General features: G+C 42.8%; 1 protein-coding gene across 1 annotated transcript; it reads right to left on the minus strand.

Moving 5' to 3' along the window:
• Positions 1-17,728: 17,728 nt before the first annotated feature.
• On the minus strand, positions 17,729-24,341 carry IFI6 (interferon alpha inducible protein 6). The gene is given in 7 exon segments (XM_044671385.1): positions 17,729-17,970; positions 18,384-18,533; positions 19,069-19,096; positions 19,099-19,178; positions 21,559-21,636; positions 23,051-23,140; positions 24,273-24,341. Coding segments are annotated over 6 exon segments (516 nt in total). The 5' UTR covers positions 23,118-23,140; positions 24,273-24,341; the 3' UTR covers positions 17,729-17,857.
• Between the last annotated feature and the right edge of the window lie 790 nt (positions 24,342-25,131).

The raw sequence follows: 25,131 nt of genomic DNA on the forward strand, positions 1-25,131 counted from the left end.
ATGACTGAAAAACAAGGGCATGACCCCAAGAGGTTTGTGATCCACCAACTAGCAGTTGGGAAGATATCTCATTCCACCTAGAAATATCATAGTCAATTATAGACCTTGTCTATAACATGGCCCCAAATATCCATCACCTTTTTAGCTCAACACCCTGCTCCCCCATTGTGCCCTTTCCCTCTCACCACAACTCCTAACTTTCCCAATTTTTTAGCTGAGCCTCAGGATGGAGCTGTTAGAATCTAACTCTGACCCCACAGCATCAACCACTGGGAAAAATATGCCTTCCACCCCTAGAAGACTTTTCAGGAAAGGAAAAAAATTTATTGATATAGGTGTCCAGACCATAAAAATTTGGTGACCACAACTTTAGAAAATATAGAACTTCGGGAAGAAAGGAGCCTTAGAAGATAGAACAGCAGACTAGGAGGGACCTTAGAATTCAGAGGAGTCAAACTTCTTTGGGAGGGGTGCCAAAAGGAACCCTCAAAACTCCAGAGTGTGGCCCAAACCATATTCAACTATAGTTGGGAAATATTAAATAAAATCAATAAAAATATAATACAACAGTGTTCATTTGTGGTTTTTAAGTCAATAGGCTACAGCTGGGATCTTTCCATGAGTTTCACACCACTGCTCTAGACCATTTCCCTCCCTCATTCTATAAAGAAGGAAACTGAGACCACTGCCCAAGATCACACAGCGAGTTAACAGCAGAGCCAAGCAAGGACATTCAGAGGCTTACCAAGAAGGTCATTTGGCAAGGGCCTCTAGCACAAAGAGAGCTTCCAATTTAGGCTAAGAATGCGGGAATGATCTTACAAAGTTGATTTTCAACTGAGACAGTGCATGAAATCGAATGTAATGCCTGGGGTGTCAGTGCTGATATGGAGACGGGAGACTGAAGCAGATGCTATCCCAGAATTCACCATTTTGGCAGACTCTTTGAACTTGGCTTTGTAGGCTTCTGGAAAGAGGAAGTCAGAAAAGAGGCTTATCCTCCATCTTGAGAGTCAGAAGGAAGCTGGAGGCCAGGTTGTGAGGATGAGAGGAGCACACCGTGGCATGGGGTCTCCGTCTCCATATTCAGTGGCCGAAGATACCCTGGAGTTCTTGTGGATTACTGTTACAGACTGTGTTTTGAGATATCTAAAGAATTAGCAAGAGCTGATAGTGATGGCTGGTGAGAGGAAGCATGTGCCAAACCTTGGACAGTTCCTCACTCTCCTAGACATCCCCCAGGTGAGGGAGAAGTCTCTCACTCTTACTTGTCCCTCCCTTCTGGAAAAGGGAAGGAGAATTCAGAAAAGAGAAGATGATATTGCCTCTCGAGCTGGTAGTACAAGCCACCACCTTGTTTAATAGTAATCAGGATATTATATATATATATATATTGTATTTAATATATATACATACACGTATGCATATATATGCCATATACATAGACATAGATGCCATGTATACAAACATATGCATACAGCACTTTCGGGGTTCACTCTATTAATGTTTCCTCATTTGATCACACAACAATCCTTTGAGGCAGGCAAATTAGTCTTTTATTTTATCCATGAGTTGGTTTCAGTTTCTGTATACTAGTGGTTCTCAAAGTGTGGTCTGGGGGTCCCCAGGATTCTTCCCAGGAGTCTGCAAGGTCAAAACTATTTTCATCTTAATACTAAGACATTGTAATTTCGAATATGAAAAATACTGATAGATATAGTTCACAGGAACAAAAGTTCTGGGTGAGAATTCTTAAAAAAAAATTTTAAACCATTACCTTCTGTCTGAGATTCAATATGGTGTATTGGTTCCAAGGTAGAAGAGTGGCAAGAGCTAGGCAATAGGGGTTACATGATTTGCCCAGGGTCACACAGTTAGGAAGTGTCTGAGGCCACGTTTGAACTTAGGACCTCCTATTTCCAGGCCTGGCTCTCAATCTACTGAGCCACCTCATCCCTAATTCTTAAAAATTATTAAGGCTCATTGGCAGCTAAGGCCAGGGAGCAACTAGGTGACTCAGTGGATTGAGAGCCAGCTCTGGAGAGGGGAGGACCTGGCTGATTATTCAAAAAGTACAGAACTGGTAAAAGGACCAGTGATGTGTATATGTGTATGCAAGCACATAAGAGCAAGTATTAATATGTATTAAGAAGATATATACAGGGGACAGCTGGAAGGCTCAGTGGATTGAGATCCAGGCCTAAAGATGGGAGGTCCCATGTTCAAATTTGGCCTCAGATACTTCCTAGCTGTGTGATCCTGGGCAAGTCACTTAACCTCCATTGCCTAGACTTTCCTGCTCTTCTGCCTTAGAATGGATATATAGTATTGATTTTTAAATGGAAGGTAAGTGGAGGATTTTTATTTGTTTGTTTGTTTGTTTTAAAAGAAGATATATCCATGAGAGAAAATACTGGAACTCTGGTGGGGAAACATGATAAAAAACAATTAGGTGAAGATCATTAGAAGCAAAAACAGAACTGACCACTGAGACAGAAATAGGAAAGAAATGAGGCATTTGAGAAACAGAACCCAAACCTGGCATAGAGGCACACCATCATAGTGATGAGAGAACTTTGATTATCCCAGCATCTGGTGGAACTCTCTTTCTGCTAAAAACACAGCACTCACTTCATATCATTTGGCTTGCCTGTATGATGATTTCATCCTTTATTTAAAAGGTAGAAGAAGCCACAAGAACTTCTATTCTGGATTTGATTTTCACCAACAAGGAAAAACTGGTTGCAGGTGAAATGTTGGGAACTTGGAGGGAACTGACCACTTGAACTGAAAATTTGCAACTTATTTTTTTAAACCCTGACATTTTAGCCCCTAAGTCTTAGAATCATTACTAAGTATCATTTCTAAGGCAGAAGAGCAGTAAGGGCTAGGCAATTGGCATTAAGTGATTTGCCCAAGGTCACACAGCCAAAAAGTGTCTTTTTTTTCTTTTAGCCCTTGCCTTCTATCTTAGATACTAAATTTTGTTCCAAGAGAGAAGAGCAATAAGTACTAGGCATCCAGGATTAAATGACTTGCCCAGGGTCACACAGCTAGGAAGTGTCTGAGGCCAGATTTGAACCCAGGATCTCACATCTCCAGGCCTAACTCTCTATCTCCACTGAGCCACCTAACTGCCCCAAATGAATTTTTTATAGCTACAAAATTTATTTTTTAAAAAAGTACCCATCAATCCGAAAGGAATAGTCAGTCTTGATCATTTCCCCAAACCTTTTGACCATCCTCACCATTCCTGGGGCGATGGGAAGAAGACTTGGGGGAAGGAATTGCATGCCTGGGACCCAGGGGTTGAAAATTGAGAGACAATGTCCTCCTTGCCCACCAATCCTCATTGGTCTACTCCTTGGCACCATGGACTTTGACCTGACAGACCTTGGCTCTGCAGTGACAGTCCCAGCCCCAGCAGTAGGGTCAGGTGACAGCCATGTCCCACTCCCAGTATTTCTCCTTCTCTTCTTATCTCTTGGCTTTCTGCATCAGAACTGGAACCCAAATGGGAAAGAATGGAAGACTGGTCACAAAGAAAGACTCAGATGGAATGACAGATAGGGGAAGACTTCATGCAAAGCAGTCAAAGGGGAAGGACTGAGCCCTGGGAAAGCACACAATGTCTCACCCTGTCTTTCCAGCTCATGCTTTCTCCTGACCTCTCCAGCAGCTTCATTTAGTTCCTGAATTCATGCCCTGCTTGTCTGGCTTTCTGGATAGTTTGTGGCTCAGTTTCCCTTTTGGTGGGTCTCAGGGCCCCTCAAACTTCCACACAGATGAAACCCATTGCAAGACCAGCAGCATTTCTAAAAACTCTGGAATGACATGAGCAATATGGAAATATGTATTGCATGAAAGCACTGGTATAACCTATGTCAGACTAGTTACTGCTTTGGGAAGGTGTGGATCGGGGAGGCAAGAAGGAAGGAGGGAGAGAATCTGAATCAATAAATGTCAGAAAACAATCGTCAAAAAATGATTTCTACATGTAGTGAAAAAATTAAGAATCAAAAAATAAATAAAAACTGGAAACAAGAGAAAGCAATGAAGAATGAATACAAAAATGTAGCCCTACTTCATAAGAATGGTCTCCAGAATGTTGACACTCAAGCCACTGAGTTGACAAAAAGATATTGGGTTTTGAAGGGGGTTTTAAGTCTTAATGGGGGAAAAGAAGAGGTTCATAGGATGGACAGGACTACATATCATCTATGTTTTTATCCAAATTGCTGAGAAAAATTTAAATGGCAACCTAAGGGCACTCCACTAGAAAGCTCTCAAACTGACATTGCAGCATTAAGTTTTTAGATCTAGAAGGAACCTTCATTGTAGAGATGAAGAAACCAAGACCCAAGGAGGCTGAGGGACTTGCCCAAGGTCACACAGCTAAGAAGTATCTGAGGTCAAATTTGAACCCAGCACCTCCTGTCTCTAAAAATGGCTCTCTATCCACTGAGCCACCTTGGATGTCCCCATCAATTCCTTTTCTAGATGTTCACTCACCATTTCCTTTACAATTAGTCAATAGTCAGTCAATAAACATTTATTAAATACTTCTTATGTGCCAGACACTGGACTAAATGCTGTGAGATACAAAGTAAGGCAAAAAGCAGTCCCTGTTCTCAAGGAGCTCAAGGACAAAAGGAAGAAACAGTATGCAAACAATTAGGTCCTAACAAGACACAGACAGGATCAATTAGAGGTGATCCTAGGAGAAAGGCCCTGGCATTGAGAGGATGGGGAAAGGCTTCTTGTAGAAGGTAGGATTTTAGCTAGAACCTGAAAGAAGCCAGGAGGTGGTGAATTACAGGCATGAAGACAGCCAGAGAGTGAAAAAGGGAGTATTTTGTTCAAGAAACAACAAGGAGGCCAAGGTCACTGGATCCCAGAGTATGTGGGGTTGGCACAGTGGAGGAGGAGGAAAGGAAGGCTTGTGGGAAAACTAAAAAGGAGGAAAGGAGCTAGGTTTTGAAGGGCTTTAGGCTTTAAAAGCCAAACAGAGGAGTTGATATGTGCTCCAGGGGGTTGATATTATCTTCTACAATTTTTCCTGGAATCAAAATCATAATCACTAGCCTTTAGTCTGAGATTCTACGATGTACTCTACAGCAGGCTGAGGCTGGGATTAATCTAGGTCTTCAACATGAACAAGATGGATTCAATAGAGATGGAGATCAACCAAATTCGGTCTCTTCTGAAAACAGAACAAGAGTTCAACTGAAAAAACTGAAGCCTCAGTGCCAGCTCTGGGCTTGTCTCTGTGAGCATCTCTGTGAGAATTATTCTTGGCTCCTTTCTCCCTGGGTCAAGTTGACTCTCTCACCTCAAAAATTTGGTTTAGATTTTATGAAAATGACATTGATGGCAAGATCATAGATTTAGAGCAGGAGGGAACCTTTGAGTCTAACTCTTTCATTTTACAGATGAGGAAATTAAGGAACAGAGAAGCTAAGTGAATTGTCCTTGGCTTTAGAGCTAGTATCAGAGCAGAGACTTGAACCCAGGTTTTTTTTGGACTCTTAAGTCCAATACTCTTAACCTAATTACACCAATGTACTTAACACTATAGTATAACACTATCTGCCTTTATTAGTTGTAGAATATTCTTCAGGCCACAAGGTGGTTCAATGGATAGAACTCGACCTGGACTCATCTTCACAAGTTCAAATATGTCCTCAGACACTTCCTAGCTGTGTGACCCTGGGCAAGTTACTTAACCTTGTTTGCTCGGTTTCCTTATCTGTAAAATGAGCTGGAGAAGGCAATGGCAAACAGGCCAGTATCTTTGCTAAGAAAACTCCAAATGGAGTGGCAAAAATTCAGATGTAACTGAAAAAAACGACTGAACAACAAATCCTTTGTCTGGCCCCCCTGGTAGGGACAGGAAAAGGACTTGAGTAGAGGAAAACCCTGGGGGAGAAAAAAAAAAAAAAGAAAGAGAAGGCAAGTTCTTGGACAATAGGATACGCCAACCAGAAACACCAAGGGGATGGAGAGAGCCAACCAGAAGCAAGAGGGTCGGATTAGATCATCTCTAAACAGCTCTTTCCAGTTTAAATTCTCTGATCCTCTTCTTCCCAGACTGCTCTGCCTTGCCTTTTGCTTAATTGGGATGCTTCCAGGGCAGAGTCACTGCTGCCACCTGGTGGTGGCAATGACACATAGCATAAAGTACCATGGGAACACTGGGAGCCCAACCTCAGGGAAGTCTGGCTTGAAGAAGCAAGATTATCCCTTAGGTTAAAAATAAAGGGACTTTTAAAAAAGTGCTAGAAGCCCATAGCCCTGGAGGAGTATTCTAGGTTGTGGTTGGTGACCAAGAAAGTTATCCACCTTGAAAATCAAGCACTTTAAGTAGGTTAGCTCATTTGCTCCTCCCAACAACCCTATGAGGTAGGTGCTATTATTAATCTCATTTTACAGATGAGGAAACTGAGGCACAGGGAGGTTAAATGGCTTCGTCACACTGTTAAGTAAGGGTCTGAGGCAGGATTCAAGCCCAGGTCTCTTCTATACTCTATCAGCTGCACCATTTAGCTGACTCACCAGCTGATCTACAGAATTTTATAGGTAGAAGGAATGCAGAATATTCAAGGTGGAAAGAATCTTAAAAGTTTGTGAATATTTATTTAGTTTTGGAAGAGACAGAGCACAAAATCACAAACTGTCAGAGTTGGAAGAGATCTCAATGTTCTTGCCTCAATCACTTTTTTTTTTTTAATCTTTACCTTCTGTCTTAGTATCAGTTCTAAAACAGAAAAGCAGCAAGAGCTAGGCGGTGGGGGTTAAGTGAATTGCCCAGGGTCATACAGGTAGGGAAGCATCAAAGTTCACATTTGAACCCAGATCCTTCCTACTCTAGACCTGGCACTCTATCCACTATGCTCCTGAACTACCCCTTGAATCATTTCTTTAAAGGAATCTTTTCTACCTCATCTTAATAAAGGGTCCTCAATCTTCTATCTGAAGAACTTCCATAATGAAGAACATAGTATCTGACTAAGTAGACCACAGCCCCTTTGGAAAGCTCTAGGTGTTCAAAAGGTTTTTGTTTTGCTTTAATATGGAGTCCTAAAATGGTTTCTCTAAATCAGTGGTTCCCAAACTTTTTTGGCCTACAGCCCCCTTCCAGAAAAAAATATTACTAAGCCCCCTGGAAACTAATTTTTAAACATTTTTAATAGCAATGAATAGGAAAGATAAATGCACTTGTGGCCATTGCCGCCTCTCTGGATTGCTGCAGCACCCACCAGGGGGCGGTGGTGCCCACTTTGAGAATCACTGCTCTAGATTTTTCACCTCTTATTCCTGGTTTTTCCTTGGGGGCCAAGCAGAATAAAGCTAAACCTCAGTCCACATAACCATTCTTCAAATACCCCAAAACCATTATCTTATACCTTCTAAATCAGTGATGGTGAACCTTTTAGAGGGGCAGGTAATGTGAGAAATGTCCTCAGGCAAGGGAGAAGGGAGCAGTCCAGCCCCCCACACCTCTGGCTTTCTAGTAACAAACTTTGGTGAACTCCATACTGAGGCAAGGGTGCTGATGCCCACAGAGAGGGCTCTGAGTGCCCCCTCTGGCACATGTGCCATAGTTTTGCTCCCACAGTTTTAAGTTTTCTCTTCTTCTCCAGGCAAAATTGATTCCTTCAGCTGATTCTTTTCACAGGACTCTGTTCTTGAAGCCATCGTCATCAGCTTCTTCATCATCCTAGTTGCCCTCTTGTGGATTCTTTCCAGTCTATTAATGGAGAATTCAGAACTGAACACCATTCTCTAGCCAAGGTGTGACCAAGGCAGGGCACAATGTGACCTGCATCTCCTTTGTTCCAACCACAATGCCTGAGAGCTCATTAGTTTTTCTTGCTGCCATATCTGTCAACCAGATAGTCAATGTCATGCTGTTGACTTCCATTAAGTTTTCAGTGTACTAAAACCCCCAGATCTTGTTTGTACAAATTATATACCTTTGTGGCTCCTGCCCTAACCTTGGTTCATAGATTTTTTTTTAAGCCAAGCTTAGGTCTTTACATTTATCTTTATTAAACTTTATCATATTACCTTTGGTCCATGATTCCAGCTTATTGAGGTCTTTTTAGGTCTGACTCGATTATTCAGTGTGTTAGCTAGTTCTTCTTAGCTTTGATTAGTTTTGCTTGCTTACTTGATTAGGTTTGAGAAGTATGCCATCTTTGCCTTCATCCTTGCCAATAATTCAATTAGATCCAATTCAAGAAATGTTTAAGCATTTACTATGCATAATAATGATGATGATGATGATGGCTAGCATTTATCTTGCATTCTAAGATTTTCAAAGAACTTTACAAATATTATCTCATTTGGTCTTTACAACAATGGGTACTATTATTGTCCTTACTTTACGGATGAGGATATTGTGGCAAGGTAGGGTTTCAGTGGATAGAGCTCTGGGCCTAGAGTCAGGGTGACCTAAGTTCAAATCTGGCCTTAGACATTTCATACTTATGTGACCCTGGGCAAGTCACTTAACCTCTGACTGCCTGACAAAAGGAAGAAATGGCCAACAACTCCAATATCCCATGGATATCTATGGTTCATGGGGTCATGAGGAGTTGGACACAACTCAAGAATAATACAAGGGAATGGTATTGATAGGTGGCACAATGGATATAGCACTCGACTTAAAATCAGAAAAAAACTCATCTTTATGAGTTCAGATCCAGCTTCAGTCACTTACTAGCTATATGACCCTGGACAAGTCACTTAACCCTATTTGCCTCAGTTTCCTCATCCATTAAATGAGCTGGAGAAGAAATAGAAAATCATTCTAGTATCTTTGCCAAGAAAACTCCAAAATGGGGTCACAAAAAGTAAGACACAAATGAAATGACTAAACAACAATATCTTGGACATGCAGGAGGGTCTGCTCAAATCTAAAATGTAAGAGATGGTAAGCTGAGTTTAGGGGGAAAGAATAGCCTATTTTGGCAGAAATGTAGAGAAAGAAATCACATGAAATAAAACTGGAGAAGTAGAGTAGAGACAGAGTAAAATCATAAAAGGTCTTGAATGCCAGCTGAAAATATTTTATTGTATTATTGAGTAATTCCTCCTTGGACGGTGCTTCTAAGGACTTGAATCTTAAAACCCTGCGGTGAAGGACAATCACTCGCAAATCAAAAAAACTTGAATCTTAAAAACCTTAAAACTCACAGGGAACCTCCAGGAAGTGATGCAGAGCGAAAGGAGCAGAGCCAGAAGAACATTGTACACAGAGACTGATATACTATGGTAAAATCGAATGTAATGGGCTCCTGTACCAGCAGCACTGCAATGACACAGGACAGCTCTGAGGGATTTATGGTAAAGATGCTACCCACATTCAGAGGAAGGACTGCAGGAGAGGAAACATATAAGATAAACAATTGCTTGAATGCATGGGCTGAGGCGGACATGAATGGGAAATAGACCCTGAACAAGGACACGTTACAACCAGTGGAAATGTGCGTTGGCCATGGGTGGGGGGAGAGCGGGGGGTGAAGGGGAAAGTAGGGGCATAAAGTATGTAAACAGATTAAAAACGAATATTAATAAATGTCTAATAAAAAATAAAAATAAATAAAAAAAACTCACAGGGAGGCTCATAGACCTAGAAGAGACATCACAGGCCTATACCCATATTTTACAAATGAAGAAATTCTTACCTTCATTTTATAGATGAGGAAACTGAGGCAGAGAGATGGAAATTACTTGCCCAGAATTACCCAATTTAAGAGCTTTGGAGCCATGATTTGAACACAGCTCTTCCTGATTCCAAATCCCAGACTCTATCTAACATATCTCATTGCCTCTTTGGTTAATTGCTTTTGGGGAATAATTGTAGAATAAAATGGTCTCTGAGGTCCCTTCTAGCCTAGAAATTCTCTGATTTTGGGAAATGTGGCATGAGAGAGGCAGTGATATTTTAAGCAATTTCTCTAGCCTTGGGAAGACTGGCACTGGCACCAGCCAGCTCTTTTTTGGTGTAAGAATCCATCTAGGATGGGGCAATGTGGTGTCATGGAAATAAGTTGGTAGAACTGAGTTCTAATCTTGCCTCTGGGATGTGGCAGTAGCCACATGGCCTTTGAGTAAATAAATTAATCTCTCTAGAGGCCTCCATGATTTCTAAGTCTCTTATCCCTTCTAACTCCGATAGATCAATATCATAAAATGCACCCTACACTGGGGCAGCTAAGTAACACAGTGAATAAAAGGGCATTAGGCATGGTGACAGGAGAGCCCGAGTTCAAATTTGACCTCATATACTTACTTCCTAGCTGTGGGACCCTTATTATAAGTGACTTAAGTAAGTCACTTATTCCCAATGGCCTAACTTTTACCTCTCTTCTGCCTTGGGACCTATACAAGACAGAAAGTAAGAGCTTAAAAAAAGGAGGGGGCAGCCCACTCATTTTATAGTTGAAAAGCCTACGGTCCAGAAAAGGGAAGTGACTTGCCCCCTGTCACACAAGGACTAAATAGAGGCAACAGAATTTGAACCCAGGTCTGCTCCCTCATCTAGTCCTCATTTTCCACTACTTTGTCCAAGCTCTGATATTCCAGCTCCATCGATCCCTGTTCTAAGACCCTTCCCAGCTCTGAAATACCACCGTTCTAAGGTTTCTTCCTCCATAATTCTAGGCTTCCCTCCACCTCTTGACTTTCGGAGGCTGCAATCTTTTGGGCTTTTCACTTCTTCTGCTTTTCCTCTTCCAGAAGGCCATTTCTTTCTTTCCAATCGGAGTTGCCTTTGAGGTTAGCGAGATGTGGCTATTTCGGGGTTCAAGGCTCAGTGGAATGAGATAACATATGTAAAGTGCTTTGTAAACCTTAAATCACTCGAGGACTGCTAGCTATTAGGAGAGCGGCCTTGGGTAGGAGAGTCCTCAGCCCTGCAAAAACTCTGCAAGGACTGTTGCATCAGCCTTGGCTGTGGTGAAGGACGATCACTCACAAACAATTCTGGGTACTCCATCACAGCCAGATGGCTGGGGGTGGGGTGAGGAGCGGAGCCCCCCCCCCGGGGCCCTGGCAGACTCCCAGGAACCCCAGGGGCCCCAACCGAGCCCAGGGAGGTCAGCAAGGGCTGAGTCTTGAGGCAGAAGCCGGCCACGGATCGGAGGAACAATGGTGTGGCCGGGAGATTTATTTTTATTTTTATTTTTTTGGCCCCAGTGGCAGAGTCGCCACCTTCCCTAACTCTCGGGGAGCCCACAGAGGGGTTTCAGAAGTTGGGGCTCTGTGGGGGGAGGAGTGAGGGAGCAGCCACCGGTTTCCTCAGTGAAGAAAACAACCTTTTCTGAGATGCAGAACAAAGAATTTAGCAAACTGCCTGATTTTACCCAGATGGGCTAGCTTGAACGTGGCGGGGAAGGTGCTCGAACCCTAGCACGGAGGCTCCCTGTCTGTGCATAATTCCGGGCTGTCTCTCAACTTCAGAATGCCCCAAATACATCAGAGCTCTCCCTTCAGCAAGCTCTGGCTCTTTGAGCGAGAAGGGACTTGAGAATCAGCTCCTCCAACCCCCTCAGTTACTAGAGCACGTGTTCTGCAGTCGCTGAGCCGACTCTCCGTCCTCCTGCCAAGCCGGGGCCCCAGGGTGTAGGACTCTCTTCCCTCTCCCTTCCTGGCTAGTGGCTCTACCTCTGGGGCTTTGCTAGACCTTTCTCTCTTGGCTCTATTGTTGTTCAGTTGTTTTTCAGTCTCGTTAGAGCCTTAGTGACCCCATTTGGGGTTTTCTTGGCAGAGATACTGGATGGGCTGGCCATTTCCTTCTCTGGCTCATTTTACAGGAGAGGAAACCAAAGGCAAACAGGGTGAAGTGACTTGTTCAGGGTCACACAGCTAGTCTCCGAGGTCTGATTTGAACTCGGGGAGATAAGTCTTCATGACACCAGGCTGGACACTTTATCCACTGCGCCTCCCTAAATGCCTGCCCTCTCCTTACTCTACTAGTTTGATTTTTAAAAAATATATTTATTTTTAATAATATTTTTCCATATATTTACATGGTTCATTTTTTTTCCTTCCCCTCTTCTCTCCCCACTCCCAAAGCCAACAAGCAATTCCACTGGGTTGTACAAATGTTGTCACTTGATATCCATTTCCATATTATTCATTTTTGCTATAGAGCAATTTTTTTAAGGCCTAAACCCCAAATCACGTCTTCATATATACATGTGATAAGTGATGTCATGTTTTTGCTTTTGCATTTCTACTCCCTTAGTTCTTTCTCTCAATGCGGATAGCATTCTTTTTTAAAAATATTTATTTGTTTGTTTTTATTTATTTTTTAGAATATTTTTCCATGTTTCCGTGGTTCATTTTCTTTCTCTCCCCTCTTTCCTCCCCATTCCCAGAGCCAACAAGCAATTCCAATGGGTCGTACAAATGTTGTCACTTGATACCTATCTCCATATTATTCATTTTTGCTATAAAGGGATTTTTTAAAGCCTAAACCCCAAATCACATCCCCACGTATACATGTGATAAGTGATGTCATGTTTTGCTTTTGCATCTCTACTCCCACAGTTCTTTCTCTCAATGTGGATAGCATTCTTTCTCATAAGTCTTTCAGGAGTGTCCTGACTTGTTGCATCTCTACTAGTAGCAAGATCCGTTACATTGGATTATTCCACAATGTTTCACTTTCCGTGTACAATGTTCTCCTGGTTCTGCTCATTTCACTCTGCATCAGTTTGTTGAGGTTCTCCCAGTTCATATGGAAAGCCTCCGGATCATCAATCAATTTTTTTTTTTTGCAATATGTCTGAGATTTCTTTTCTTTTCTTTTAACTTTACCCCTACACATGAAGTCATACAGAAAATATTTCCCCAAGCCATGTCGCAAAAAATAAAAAGCAAAAAAAATAAAGTGGAAAAAAAGAGTACTATCAATCCACTGAGCCACTCAGCCCCCCCAAATCATTCTTTATATCTTAATTATATGCCTATTTTGAGCTTATCTTGGTATACTTTGTGAGATATTGTTCTATGCCTAGTTCCTGTAAGACTCCTTTCCATTTTCCCCAGCAGTTTATCATATAATGATTTCTTGCCCCAGTAGTTGGGATCTTTACATTTACCAAACACTAGGTTGCTGTGGTTCTATACCCCTGTATATCACGGACTAAACTGACCAACCACTTTCAATCTTACCTAGTACCGGATTGTTTTGAAGCTTATCACTTTATAGTATAATTTGAGATCTGTTACTACTAGGTTGCCTGCCTTCACTTTTTTCCTTCTCATTTTTCCACTAGAGTTTTTTTCCCCAATTCCCTTGATATTCTTGATTTTTTAATCTAGATATATTTGTTATTATTTTTGCTAAAGGTGTTTGAATTGTTTGAATTGCTTTTTTAGTTGACCCTCCTGGGTTCTTTAAACATATCATCACATCATCTGCAAAAAATGATTGTTTTGTTTCCTCTTTGCTTGCCCTTATTCCTTCCATTTCTTTTTCTTTTATCATTATAGCTAACTTTTTTAAAAAACTTGTCTTCCATCTTAAAATTTATACTGTGTAATAGTTCCAAGGGAGAAGAGCAGTAAGGGCTAGGCAATGGGGGTCAAGTGACTTGCCCAGGGTCACACAGCTAGGAAGTGTCTGAGGCCAGATTTGAACCCAGGACCTCCCATCTCTGGGCCTGGCTCTCAATCCATTGAGCCACCCAGCTGCCCTTGTACCTGACATTTCTAATATCATATTGAATAATAATGCTGATAATGGACATCCTTGCTTCATCTCTGATCTATTTTTTAAAATGTATCTATTTTTTTGTTTGTCGCATTAAAGTTCCTAGGTATTTCCCTCCCTCTCTTCTCACCTCCCACTAGAGAAGACATGATTTGACCAAAAAAAAAGGTTATATATAAAACTATGTAATTTATCAGCTCTGGAGGGGAACATTCATGGTTATTCTTCAAATAACATTGCCATTGTTGTATACAATGTTTTCTTAGTTCTGCTCATTCTATTCTTCATAATTTCATGTAGGTCTTTCTGTGTTTTTGTTGTTTTTAATTAACCTGCTTGTCATTTCTTACTACACAGTAGTATTCCGTCACAGCCATATGGCACAACTTGTTTAATCATTCCTCAATTGATGAGCATCCCCTCAACTTCCAGTTCTTTGCCACCACAAAGAGAGCTACTATAAAATTTGAGAACAGGGGGCAGCTGGGTAGCTCAGTGGATTGAGAGCCAGGCCTAGAGACAGGAGGTCCTGGGTTCAAGTCCGGCCTCAGACACTTTCCAGCTGTGTGACCCTGGGCAAGTCACTTGACCCCCATTGCCCACCCTTACCACTCTTCCATCTATAAGTCAATACACAGAAGTTAAGGGTTTAAAATTTAAAAAAATAATAAATAAAATAAAATTTGAGAACATACAGGTTCTTTTCTTTTTTCTCTGATCAATTTAGGAAACAGACCTAATAGTGGTATTGTTGAGTCAAAGGGTATACACAGTTTTGTAACTCTTTGGGCATAATTCCAGATTGCTCTCCAAATGTTGGATCAGTTCACAGTTCCACCAACAATGTATTTCCATATCCTCTCCAACATTTATTGTTTTGCCCTTTTATCATTTAAGCCACTCTGATAGGCATAAGATGATATCTTAGAGTTGTTTTGATTTTGCATTTCTCTAATCAGTAATGATTTAGAGCATTTTATATGGTTATATGTAGCCTTGATTTCTTCATCCAAAAACTGTCTGTTCATGCCTTTTGACCATTTGTCAATTGGGGAATGTCTCATATTCTTGTAAATTTGACAAAAGTTCTCTCTATCTTTGAGATATGAGATCTCTTTATGTGAGGAAACATCCCTAAAATTTTCCACCAATCTTCTGCTTTCTTTATAATCTTGGCTACATTTGTTTTATTTGTTCAAACCCTTTTTGATTTAAAGTAAATACAATTACCCATTTTGTACCTCATAATGCTTATCTCTTGTTTATTTTCATCCCTGATCTTCTTGAGAAGGTTTCTAGTTTATTACCATTACAGATGTTTGCTCTTGGTTTTAGATACTACCTACTTTTCATTTTTTAAAAACTTTCATTTATTCCTGTGCCTTCTAGAGTTTTTTTTTCTTAATTTTTTTTTATTTTAAACCCTTAACTTCTGTGTATTGACTTATAGGTGGAAGAGTGGTAAGGGTAGGCAATGGGGATCAAGTGACTTGCCCAGGGTCACACAGCTGGGAAGTGTCTGAGGCCGGATTTGAACCTAGGACCTCCTGTCTCTAGGCCTGGCTCTCAATCCACTGAGCTACCCAGCTGTCCCCCTTCTAGAGTTTTTAATAGGAATGGGTGTTCTATTTTATCAAAAGCCTTTTCTGTATCTCTTGATATAATAATATGGTTTTTGTTACTGATATGGTTAATTATGTTTATAATTTTCCTAATACTGAACTAGCCTTGTTTTCCTGGTAGAAATCCTACCTGATCATAGTATATGTTTTTTGTGACATAGTGCTATAATTTCTTTGCCCATATTTTATTTAACATTTTTGCATCGATATTCAATAGGGAAATTGATCTATAGTTTTCTCTATTTTTATTTTCCCTGGTTTAAGTATCAAAACTGTATTTGTAGGGGGCAGCTAGTTGGCTCCAAGGATTGAGAGTCAGACAGAGAAACTGGAGGCTCTGGGCTCAAACTTGGCCTAGCTGTGTGACCCTGGGTAAGTCATTTAACCCTCATTGCCTAGCTCTTACCACTCTTCTGTCTTGGAATCAATATACAATATTGATTCTAAGATGGAAGGTAAGGATTTAAAAAGGAACACAAACATATTTGTGTTATAGAAGAAATTTGATAGGATGCCGTCTTGACCTATTTTTCAAATAGTTTATATAGAATTGGGATTAATTGTTCCATAACTACTTACTTGCATTCCCTTATGAATCTGGTAGTCTTGGGGTTTTTTTTTTCTTATGAAACTAACTTGTGATTTGTTCAAATTATTTTTCTAAGATAGGATCATTTAGGTATTCTACTTCATTTTCTGTTAATCTGGCAATTATATTTTTGCAAAAATTCATCCATTTCACTTAGATTATCAGTTTCATTGGCATATAATTGGGCAAAGTAGCTCCTAATAATTGCCAGTAGCTTATCTTTTTTTTTCCTCATAAAACCAGTCCCTCATTTATTAGTTCAATTGATTTTTTTAGCTTTAAATTTCATCAGTTTCTCCTCTGATTTTCAGGATTTCCATTTCGGTATTTAATGGAGGATTTTTAATGTCCTTTTTCTACGTTTTGTTTTGCTTTGTTTTTACTTGTATGCCCAAACCATTGATCTGCTTTTTCTCTTTTATTGATGTTTAGAGATATACATTCTCCTCCAAGTGTTGCTTTGGTTGCATCTGACAAATTGTGGTATGTACTAAAAGCTCCGTAATCCTTGCCCGTGTCCTCCCTAAAACCTTCCTGGCTCTTCTGCCCCCAAATTCTCAACACCTCAGTCCCTTCCTCCTCTCTGTTCTGATCCGGTCTTCATCATATTCCTTTTCTTTGCCCTCTCCCATTTCTTCTCCATCCAGTGATCATTTGCATAGCATCTGGTACACAGCATCGGAGGTGGTAATAGAAAGCTAGAAATGCCAGGCAAGTAGACCTACCACCCCCTTCTTGCTGGACATCTCCCTTCAGGCCCTTATGGAGACAGCTTAAAACTTTTGACTTCAAGTCTAGGGAATAGCAGTGCCATGAGACATGTTATCATCCCAGCCCCTTCTTCAAAACCACAAGCACCACTTGGTGACCAATTGCTCCCACTAGGCAGATAGGCACAAGAACCCTGGGAGTGGCAGCATCCCCCAGCCCACTGGTCCTGCTTCCATCCCACAGACATCATCTGGGGAAGCGACTCCTGTGGAGGAGAGGCCAACTGCCATTCACAGGACAGGCAAGTCAGCCTGGCTGAAGCAATAAGGTACCCCGAGAGAGACAGGAGGCAGCATGTGCCAGGCAGGTCCAACCAGCACCACCACCTTGATTATCATCTTCTCTTGGACCCTGATGGAAATAATCCAGGAACCCAGACCCAAGAGCCATGGGAATAGCAATGCTTACGATGCCAGGGTCAAATGGCTCAATAGTAGAAACTGATATGATTTTATCAGTGGAAATGACATGAAAGAGGAAGCATTCCCCCCTGCTTACCTACCTCTCATGGAGATGGGTGTTAAAACAATCGGCACCCGAGGAACAAAAAGCCGAGAGGGAGCAGGGGGAGGGGGAGAAGAGGTGCTGACGGTGAGGGGCAGGCAGGGCAGCAAAACAAAAAATACTGACTGAGGTAGCAGGTACTCTGCTCAGTGCAGAAAAATTGACTTATGAATAAAAAAAAATTAGACTATGACATCAAAGGATCATGGGACTTTTCCATTTGACTTGTAGCTGAAACCTTCCATGTGTTGACTCCTCAATTAGAGGGTGAGCTTCTTGGGAACAGGGGCTGCCTTACTATTTTTCTATTTATATTCTTAGCAATACTTTCCACATAGTAAGTGGGAGGGCGGAGTGCAAGTTTTTCAGCTGGGATGGGGCTGGGTGGTCAGAGAGAGGTAGAGAGAAGGGTGGGGAGACAAGAGACAGGGAGAGGAGAAGTTGGTCATCCCCACTGATACTTCACTGGCCTGATGCTCCTCAAGAAGGACAAGTCAGAAAGAGACAATGAACTTTTGGGTGAACAGATTTATTCAGTGTATTCATCCAGAATTCTGAGCCCATCACCACGGTCTCTGGTCATCAAGATTCATCTGTCCTCTGATTGGCTGGTCAGAGTTGCTGGCAGATGCTCCATCCTACTCACCCCTCTAATTCTCCAGACTTCTCCTTCTTTTGGCACACAAAATTCTGATGGATCTCATAGCCAACCTTGGCTCCCACACCAGCCAAGGCCGTGCTGCTCATCCCAGCTCCTGGAAAACAAACGCAGAGTTCCTCATGGGGTAAGTAACTGAGAGAAGGAAGGCCCACCCATCTTGTGGGGGCCTCAAGGAGAAAGGTGAACATTTTGCTTTAGCAAGAATATTCTCTCACTCCATAGTAAAAAAATGCCACTCACTCTTACTACAGTGGATTGGCTGGCCTCTAAGGCCCCTTCTACCTCAGTTTCTACAGTTCTGAGGTGATACCATGAAGGGACATAGAGCTTTTGACCCTAAAGAGTTCATTCAGATATACAGAGAGGCAGAGGGGAGAGCCCTAGACTTGAGATCTGTTACAGATCTTGTCACAGATGAAAGCAAGTCCTTGTGACCTCAGGCAATTGATTTCCCCTTTATGGGCATTAGATGGAATCCCTTTTCTGGGTCTCTGGGGTCCCACTTACCAAGGCTTTGTAGGGTAGCCACAAACCCACCAGCTGGCACACCACCACCATTTATCACTGCTGACCAACTCATCAGGGTTGAGGCCACAGAATTGGCAGCTATGCCAGCACCTGTGAACCCCAATGCTGGGAGGCCAAAAGCCAATAACCCTGCAACAAAGAATGGCTGAATCAGGTAAGGGCTCCATACTTGGAGGCATAAAGACAGTGGCCTCTGCCTCCATCCCCAGCACAGATGTCTGTCCTTCAGCCGGGCACAGAAGTGAGTCAGGGTGGGAAGGACAAATGACTAGGGATGCAAAGCCAGAGGCCATCTACCAAAGATCCTCAGAACCTCAGGGTTTGCCGAGCTGTCAAGAGAGGCAGTTGATAATAGCTCTAGGATCATAGCAATAGAGTTGGAAGGAACCTTAGAAGCTACTGAACTTGACCCCCTCATTTTACAGCTGAGGAGACTGAGGTAGAGAACAATTAAGTGACTTGCTCAGGATTACACAGTTAAGTCTCTAAGCCAGTGTTGGACCCAAGGTCTTCCTAAGTCCAAGTCAAGTACTCTGTCCAGTACTCCATACTGTTCCTCATCTGATTCCCTCCAACGTTCATATAAAGTCCTACCGAAGTGTGAGAAACAAGATGGCGCAGTGGGTAGGAGGACAGCTTTGAAATCAGATGAAAGCAAGTTCACCTCCTCCCTCTGACCCCTCCTTGCTGTCTAAGTGACCCTGGGCAAGTCACTGAACTTGTCCAAGCATTCAGTGACTCTCTTGAACCCCAAGTTTCCAGTGAGTTCTAGATCTGGAGAAGAGGAAGAAGTATACACATTAGGAGATCTCCACACCAACCAGATCACTTGCCTGGACCCAAAAAATCAATCTATGTTGTCATTATTAACCCCATTTTACACATGAAGAAACTGAGGCTCAAAGGGACCAAGAGATTTGTCCAACTTCCTACAGGTGTGCTATAGAGGCAGGACATCCAGCTTCAAAGTCCAGCTCTCCTTCTGCTCTCTTGGGGCTCAGCGGATTAGGTATAAATAGCCCTACTAGTCACCAACTGACTAAGAAGCCCTTCCTTTGTTACTGGTTGTGTGACCCTGGGCAAGTCACTGTACTCGAAAGTCAGTTTCCTCATTTGTAAAATCAGGGTAAAAAAAAAAGCATCTACCTCACAAGGTTGTTGTAAAGACCAAATGAGATTATAATGTAATGTAATATCATACTATAAAATAGAAATGTAATCTAATCTAATGAAGTAACATAATAAAACATAATATAACAACATATTATAATTATATGATATATAACATAGTATAGTATAATATTATTGTTCACAAGTGTCCAACTCTTCATGACCTTGTATGAGGTTTTCCTGCCGAAGATATTGGATTGGTGTGCCATTTCCTTCCCAATGGACTTGGCCAGAGTCACATAGCTAGTGAGGGTCTAAGGCCAGATATGAACTCAAGTCTTCCCTCCCTGTGCTCTATCCATTGAGTCATTCAGTTGCCTCTATAATGTGACATAGTGTAATCAATATATCAAGCTCTGCAGGCCATAAAGTATTCTGTAAATGCTAGCATAAATGATCTATTATAAATATGTATCTGGCCTTAGATACTTCCTAGCCGTGTGACCCTGGGTAAGTCCCTTCACTCCCATTGCCTAGCCTTTACCACTCTTCTGCCTTGGAACCAATACACAGTATTGATTCCAAGACATAAGGTAAAGGCTTAAATAAATAAATAAATAAGTGTGCATGAGATGAGTATATATGTCTATGTTATGTGCAGATATATGTACATATATGTGTGCATATTATGTGTATTTTTAAAATACATTAATTTTATTTCTTCATATAATTTGCAAATTATATAAATTTATTGTATATAATATACAATATATAATTTATTGTATTCTTTCTTTTTAAATACACATACATACACATACACACATACTAATCTGATGGACTAAGGACATGAGCTCTGACCCTTTACTAAAAGACATGTACTTTTGGGAGATGATATAGTGACCCATTACTAGCCATTCCCCACACTTGTGTGTGTGTGTGTGTGTGTGTGTGTGTGTGTGTGTGTGTCTGGCTGGATGATTCCTTTGGTTATTATAAGAGGTGTTAACTTCTCGAAAGGTCCTTGTTTGGGGCTTTCTCTTTGGGGATGAAAGCATCTAGCACCTTCTTTCTTGCAGGTAGGGCAGCAAATAATGACCCTGACAAATGGATCTTCCCAGTTGTGGCAGCTACCTCACAAGGGCCAGGATTCCAGGATCCTCGAGGTAGAGGCTGGCTGCCTCGGTGGGAGACGGGCTTCCCAGAACAGTCCTTCCCTCATTGGACAAGATGATTAACCTGCAACCGAAAGGACTAAAGAGCCACCATGCTTGGCTGGCTGGAAGCTACGGTACGGACAGGGCAGGTCTGAGGGGAAACCCAGACAGAATGAGAAGAGGCTACTTGAAATAGTGTTTTATGATTCGTCTTGTCGTCTTAAGAATTTTCCATGGTGGAGGAAATAAACCGATGCCCAGATCATATACGGAATAGCTTCTCTGGCAGGTGGAGTGAGCAAGCTGGCATAACAAGAGAGCTGGGAGTGGGAGGCAAGGTTGGTGCCTTCCTCCTGTGTTTGTGTGTGATATAGAAATATAGATCGATTGATTGATCATCTGTGATTTTGGCAACATATGGAGTGCTATGAGGGAACATATCTTGACTTAGAGGTAGCTAAGTGGGCACCAGAGTACACAGAGGGCTGGGTAGTTCAGTTGCTTTCCCTTGTGTCTGACTCTTTGTGATACCAACTGGAGTTTTAGTTTTCTTGGCAAAGACACTAGAGTAGGTTGCCATTTCCTTCTCTGGTTCATTTTAAGGTGGGGAAACTGAGTCAAACAGGATTAAGTGACTTGCCCAGGGTCACCCAACTAGACACAAATCTGAAGCCAGATTTGAAACAAGAAAGATGAGTCTTCCTAATTCCAAGTCCAGTGTGCTATCCACTCTACCACCCAGCTGCCTGCCACTACCACTGCCTACTGCTAACCTTAGCTTTAAAAAAAGAAAAAGACACAAACCCTGCTGCCTATGGCATCCTCCCCAGGTGGTATCCTCAGGAACCAGCTCACTTAGATCCCCCTTGACTTTATTCACATAGACCTACCTCCTCCTACCACCATATATGGAAGGGCATCCAAGATCCCACAACCATCATCAGATTCATCAGAGTATTCATCAGAGCCTGTTGGAAAAGAACACAAAACCCAAAGTGAATTATCTTCATAATAGCTGATAACAATAGCTAGCAATTATATAGCACGTTAATGTTTATAATGCATTTTAAAATATTGTCTCATTTTATCCTCACCACAACTTTGGGAGAGAGAGATGCTATTATTAGCTCCATTTTACAGATGGGGAAACTGAGACCGATCAGTGAAGGGACTTGTCTAGGGCCACATAGCTAGGGAGTCAGGATTTGAACTCAAATCTTTCTGCCTTGAGTTTAAGTGCTCTCTCCACTATGTCACCTAGCTGATAGGGTGTCAAAGGGTGGCTTAGTTTTGTCACTTTTCTTACATGATTCCACATTGTTTTCAAGCACGGGCAGACCAGTTCACATCTCTCCTAACAAGATATTAGTTTTTTTTTTTTAAACCTTTACCTTCCATCTTAGAATCAATACTGTGTATTGGTTCTAAGGCAGAAGAGTGGTAAGAGCTAGGCAATGGGGGTTAAGTGACTTGCCCAGGGTCACCCAGCTAGGAAGTGTCTGAGGTCATATTTGAACCCAGGACCTCCCGTCTCTAGGCCTGACTCAATCCACTATGCCACTCAGCTGCCCCCACCATATTAGTTTCTTTCCAAAGCCCCTCTGACTCAGACTGCTTCTGTCCTTTCTCATCATTGTCACTTGGCCGCTTGTCTTTTTTTTTTTGGTGCCAAGTGGTAGTGTGGTAGGACATAGCATCTGGACTTGAAGTGGTAGAATCACAGATTTAGATGTCATTCAATACCATGGCCTCATTTCTCAAATGAGGAAACTGAGTCAGAAGGGTTTCGGTCCTGGCAAAAATACTCAGGAGCTAGCCATGTACTTGAGTTTCTTTTTCTGCACAATGGGGCTTTCCCTATTTGCCTCACAAAGCTCCTCAGAGACACCAGCTATTCTAATGATGCCTCCCAGAGGCATTGCTCTATACCCATTTGCAGAAGCCTGTCTGAACCACGCCTTGTCTTTCAGCCCCACAAGGTCCAGCACCCAGAGAACCCAGTTCTAGTCACTGTCCCAGGCTCAGCGACCTTGAGATTAATCATAATTAGGGTGAGGGGCTCAGAGCGCTTTCCAGAGGGTGCAGAATTTGGGAGGCAAAGACGGAAGCACTCATCAGCGGTGGGGAAGCAGTAGAGTTCCTGGTTAGCAGGAATAATCAGTCAAACTAGGAAGCCGATGGCAATGGTGTAAGCAATGGTGGTTCCATCCGCACTGGGCTCACCCTTGCCCCCACCCAGTGTTCTGAAGTCTGGGTCTTTTCCATGGATTGCCAGGGTCGCCCTCCGCTGAACTAAAGGACCCATTTCATGCCCATTTCCCCGACACCAACCTGGCCACGCCTGATGGAGCCTGCTTCCCTCCCACTCCAAGCCGTTCTTACCAGCATCCACGAAGCAGCTGGACAGCAGCAGATAGCCCAGAAGGAGCAGCATCGACTTCTGCCACATGGTGGCACTGTGGCTCCTGATGCCTGTAGAGAAAGGCTGAAGGGTTGAATTCAGCTGGTGGGACCATAGAGCGCCTCCAAAGTGCCAGGCATGGTCCTGGGGCCGCGGGGATCGGCACTAACTAGGCAAGGTTGAGGCTGTACCTCGAGTCCATAACAGCCGCTACCCTATCCGTGTGGGGCTCGTGAGGCTTCGGACCCAGAATGCTGGCGAGGGAAAGCTTACCTTGTGGTTCTCCAGCAGGTGACATGTGGCATGATCATCCCCAGGACGCTACTGCTGGGGCTCCTTTTCCCCAGAGTTTGTTTCCCTGGGCCACGGGTCTTCTCGTGCTCTGGCATGCCTGTACCATTGACCTGACTGTCCTCTGCCCGGAGGTCAGCCTCCATTCTCCTTTGCAACTGAATTTACCCCCCAAGACAGCCCCTAGCGGTCTAATTACAGTCCCACGATAGACAAGGCGGTGTTGGAAAGACCCTTGGACAGATGCTGTCATTAATTCATTCAATTCACTCTAGATCTCAGAGCAAGTCCCTTTGCCTCTCTGGGTCTCTCTGTTTGCCCCTTAGCAGGTCGGACTAGCCTTCTGAGGAAGGTTCCTTCCAGCTGGAAATCTCGTTCTCCCGAGCTGCCTCGGAACTGCTGGGGAGCTATTCTCTTGCATTCTGATTCTAGATCGCTGGAACTAGAAGGGACTTTTTGAGATAATCGAGTGCAAATGGCCCCAAAGAGTCCAGCCTCTCTTTGAAGGAAGGAGGTGGGTGGAGAATGGAGCCCTCCTGAGGGTTAGACTTGCTTTAAGTCACAGCTCATTAGAGGGGAAGTGGCCACTTAGACCAGCGTTCTGTTCCCTTCTTGTCAGAGCCATGGCCGAGCCAACTCCCACAACAATCCCAGAATCTTTTTTTTTTTTTTTTAAACCCTTACCTTCCGTCTTAGAATCACTTCTATGCATTGGTTCTAAGGCAGAAGAGCTATCCCAGAATCTTAAGGGACCTTCCAAGTCCAGCCAATCCCAGCGGATTCAGTCCCTTCTGCAGCATCCCTGGCGGACAACTGTGGCCACTTGCAACCCTCCCACCAAAGGAATAAGAAAATCCCTTAAACTCGCGGGGCGGAGAATTCAAAGGGAAAGAACAGTCATGGTCCTTTTACCTTGGAGTGAGAAGCTTGCTTGAAGGTGTCTCAGCCCGACGTGGAGGCGAACACCGCGCAGAGCCCGAATCCAGGTCTTTGCGCTCCTTTTATAATCGTGCTTTGGCTCCTCCTCAGAGGCGGGCAGCAAACGATTTCCCCGTTAGGGTTCAGTTTCGTTTTCCGGGCTCTGCAGCACAGGAGAGAGTGTGCCTGAGGATCTGGAGGGAAAGGACGCTCTGCGGTCCTGCAAGCAAGGATGGGGGGAAGGAGAGGGTTTAGGGATCCACAGCATTCAAGAAGGAGCGCAGTTAGATTTCAGCGCATCGGGATGGCTCCTGCTGCTAGGAGGAACGGAACTTAGAACTGGGCGGGGGTCTGGGAGGGTGAGAACCTGGGCTCGCATTCGTGCCCAGCCCACTTCTGCGGAGCAGGTTTCATTTCTCTGTATCTCCGTTTCCTCATCTGAAAATGAGCTGGAGAAGGAATGACAAACCATGCCAGTATCTGCCAACAAAACCCCAAATGGGGTCAGAAAGAATCAGAAGAGTCTGAAAACGACCCAACCACAAGGTCTCCTCCCAGCTGTAAATCTACGGTTCTGTGAAAATAGACAATTGGAGTCAGAGAAAGTAGGGAAAGAAAGTGAGAAAAAAAAAAAAAGCATTTATTAAGTACTTACCATACATCAGGCACTGTGCTAAATACTTTATAAATATCTCATTCATGGTCATTGAGAAAAGATAAAATAAAAAGTAAATGTACAAATATTATGTCATTTGATCTTCTCAACAACTCTGGGGGGTAGATGCTGCTTATTATTCTCATTTTACAGAAGAGGAAACTGAGGCAAAGAGGTTAAATTACTTTCCCAGGATCA

This window comes from Gracilinanus agilis, chromosome 3 (genome assembly GCF_016433145.1).
Source record: "Gracilinanus agilis isolate LMUSP501 chromosome 3, AgileGrace, whole genome shotgun sequence".
NCBI classification, from domain to species: Eukaryota; Metazoa; Chordata; class Mammalia; order Didelphimorphia; family Didelphidae; genus Gracilinanus; species Gracilinanus agilis.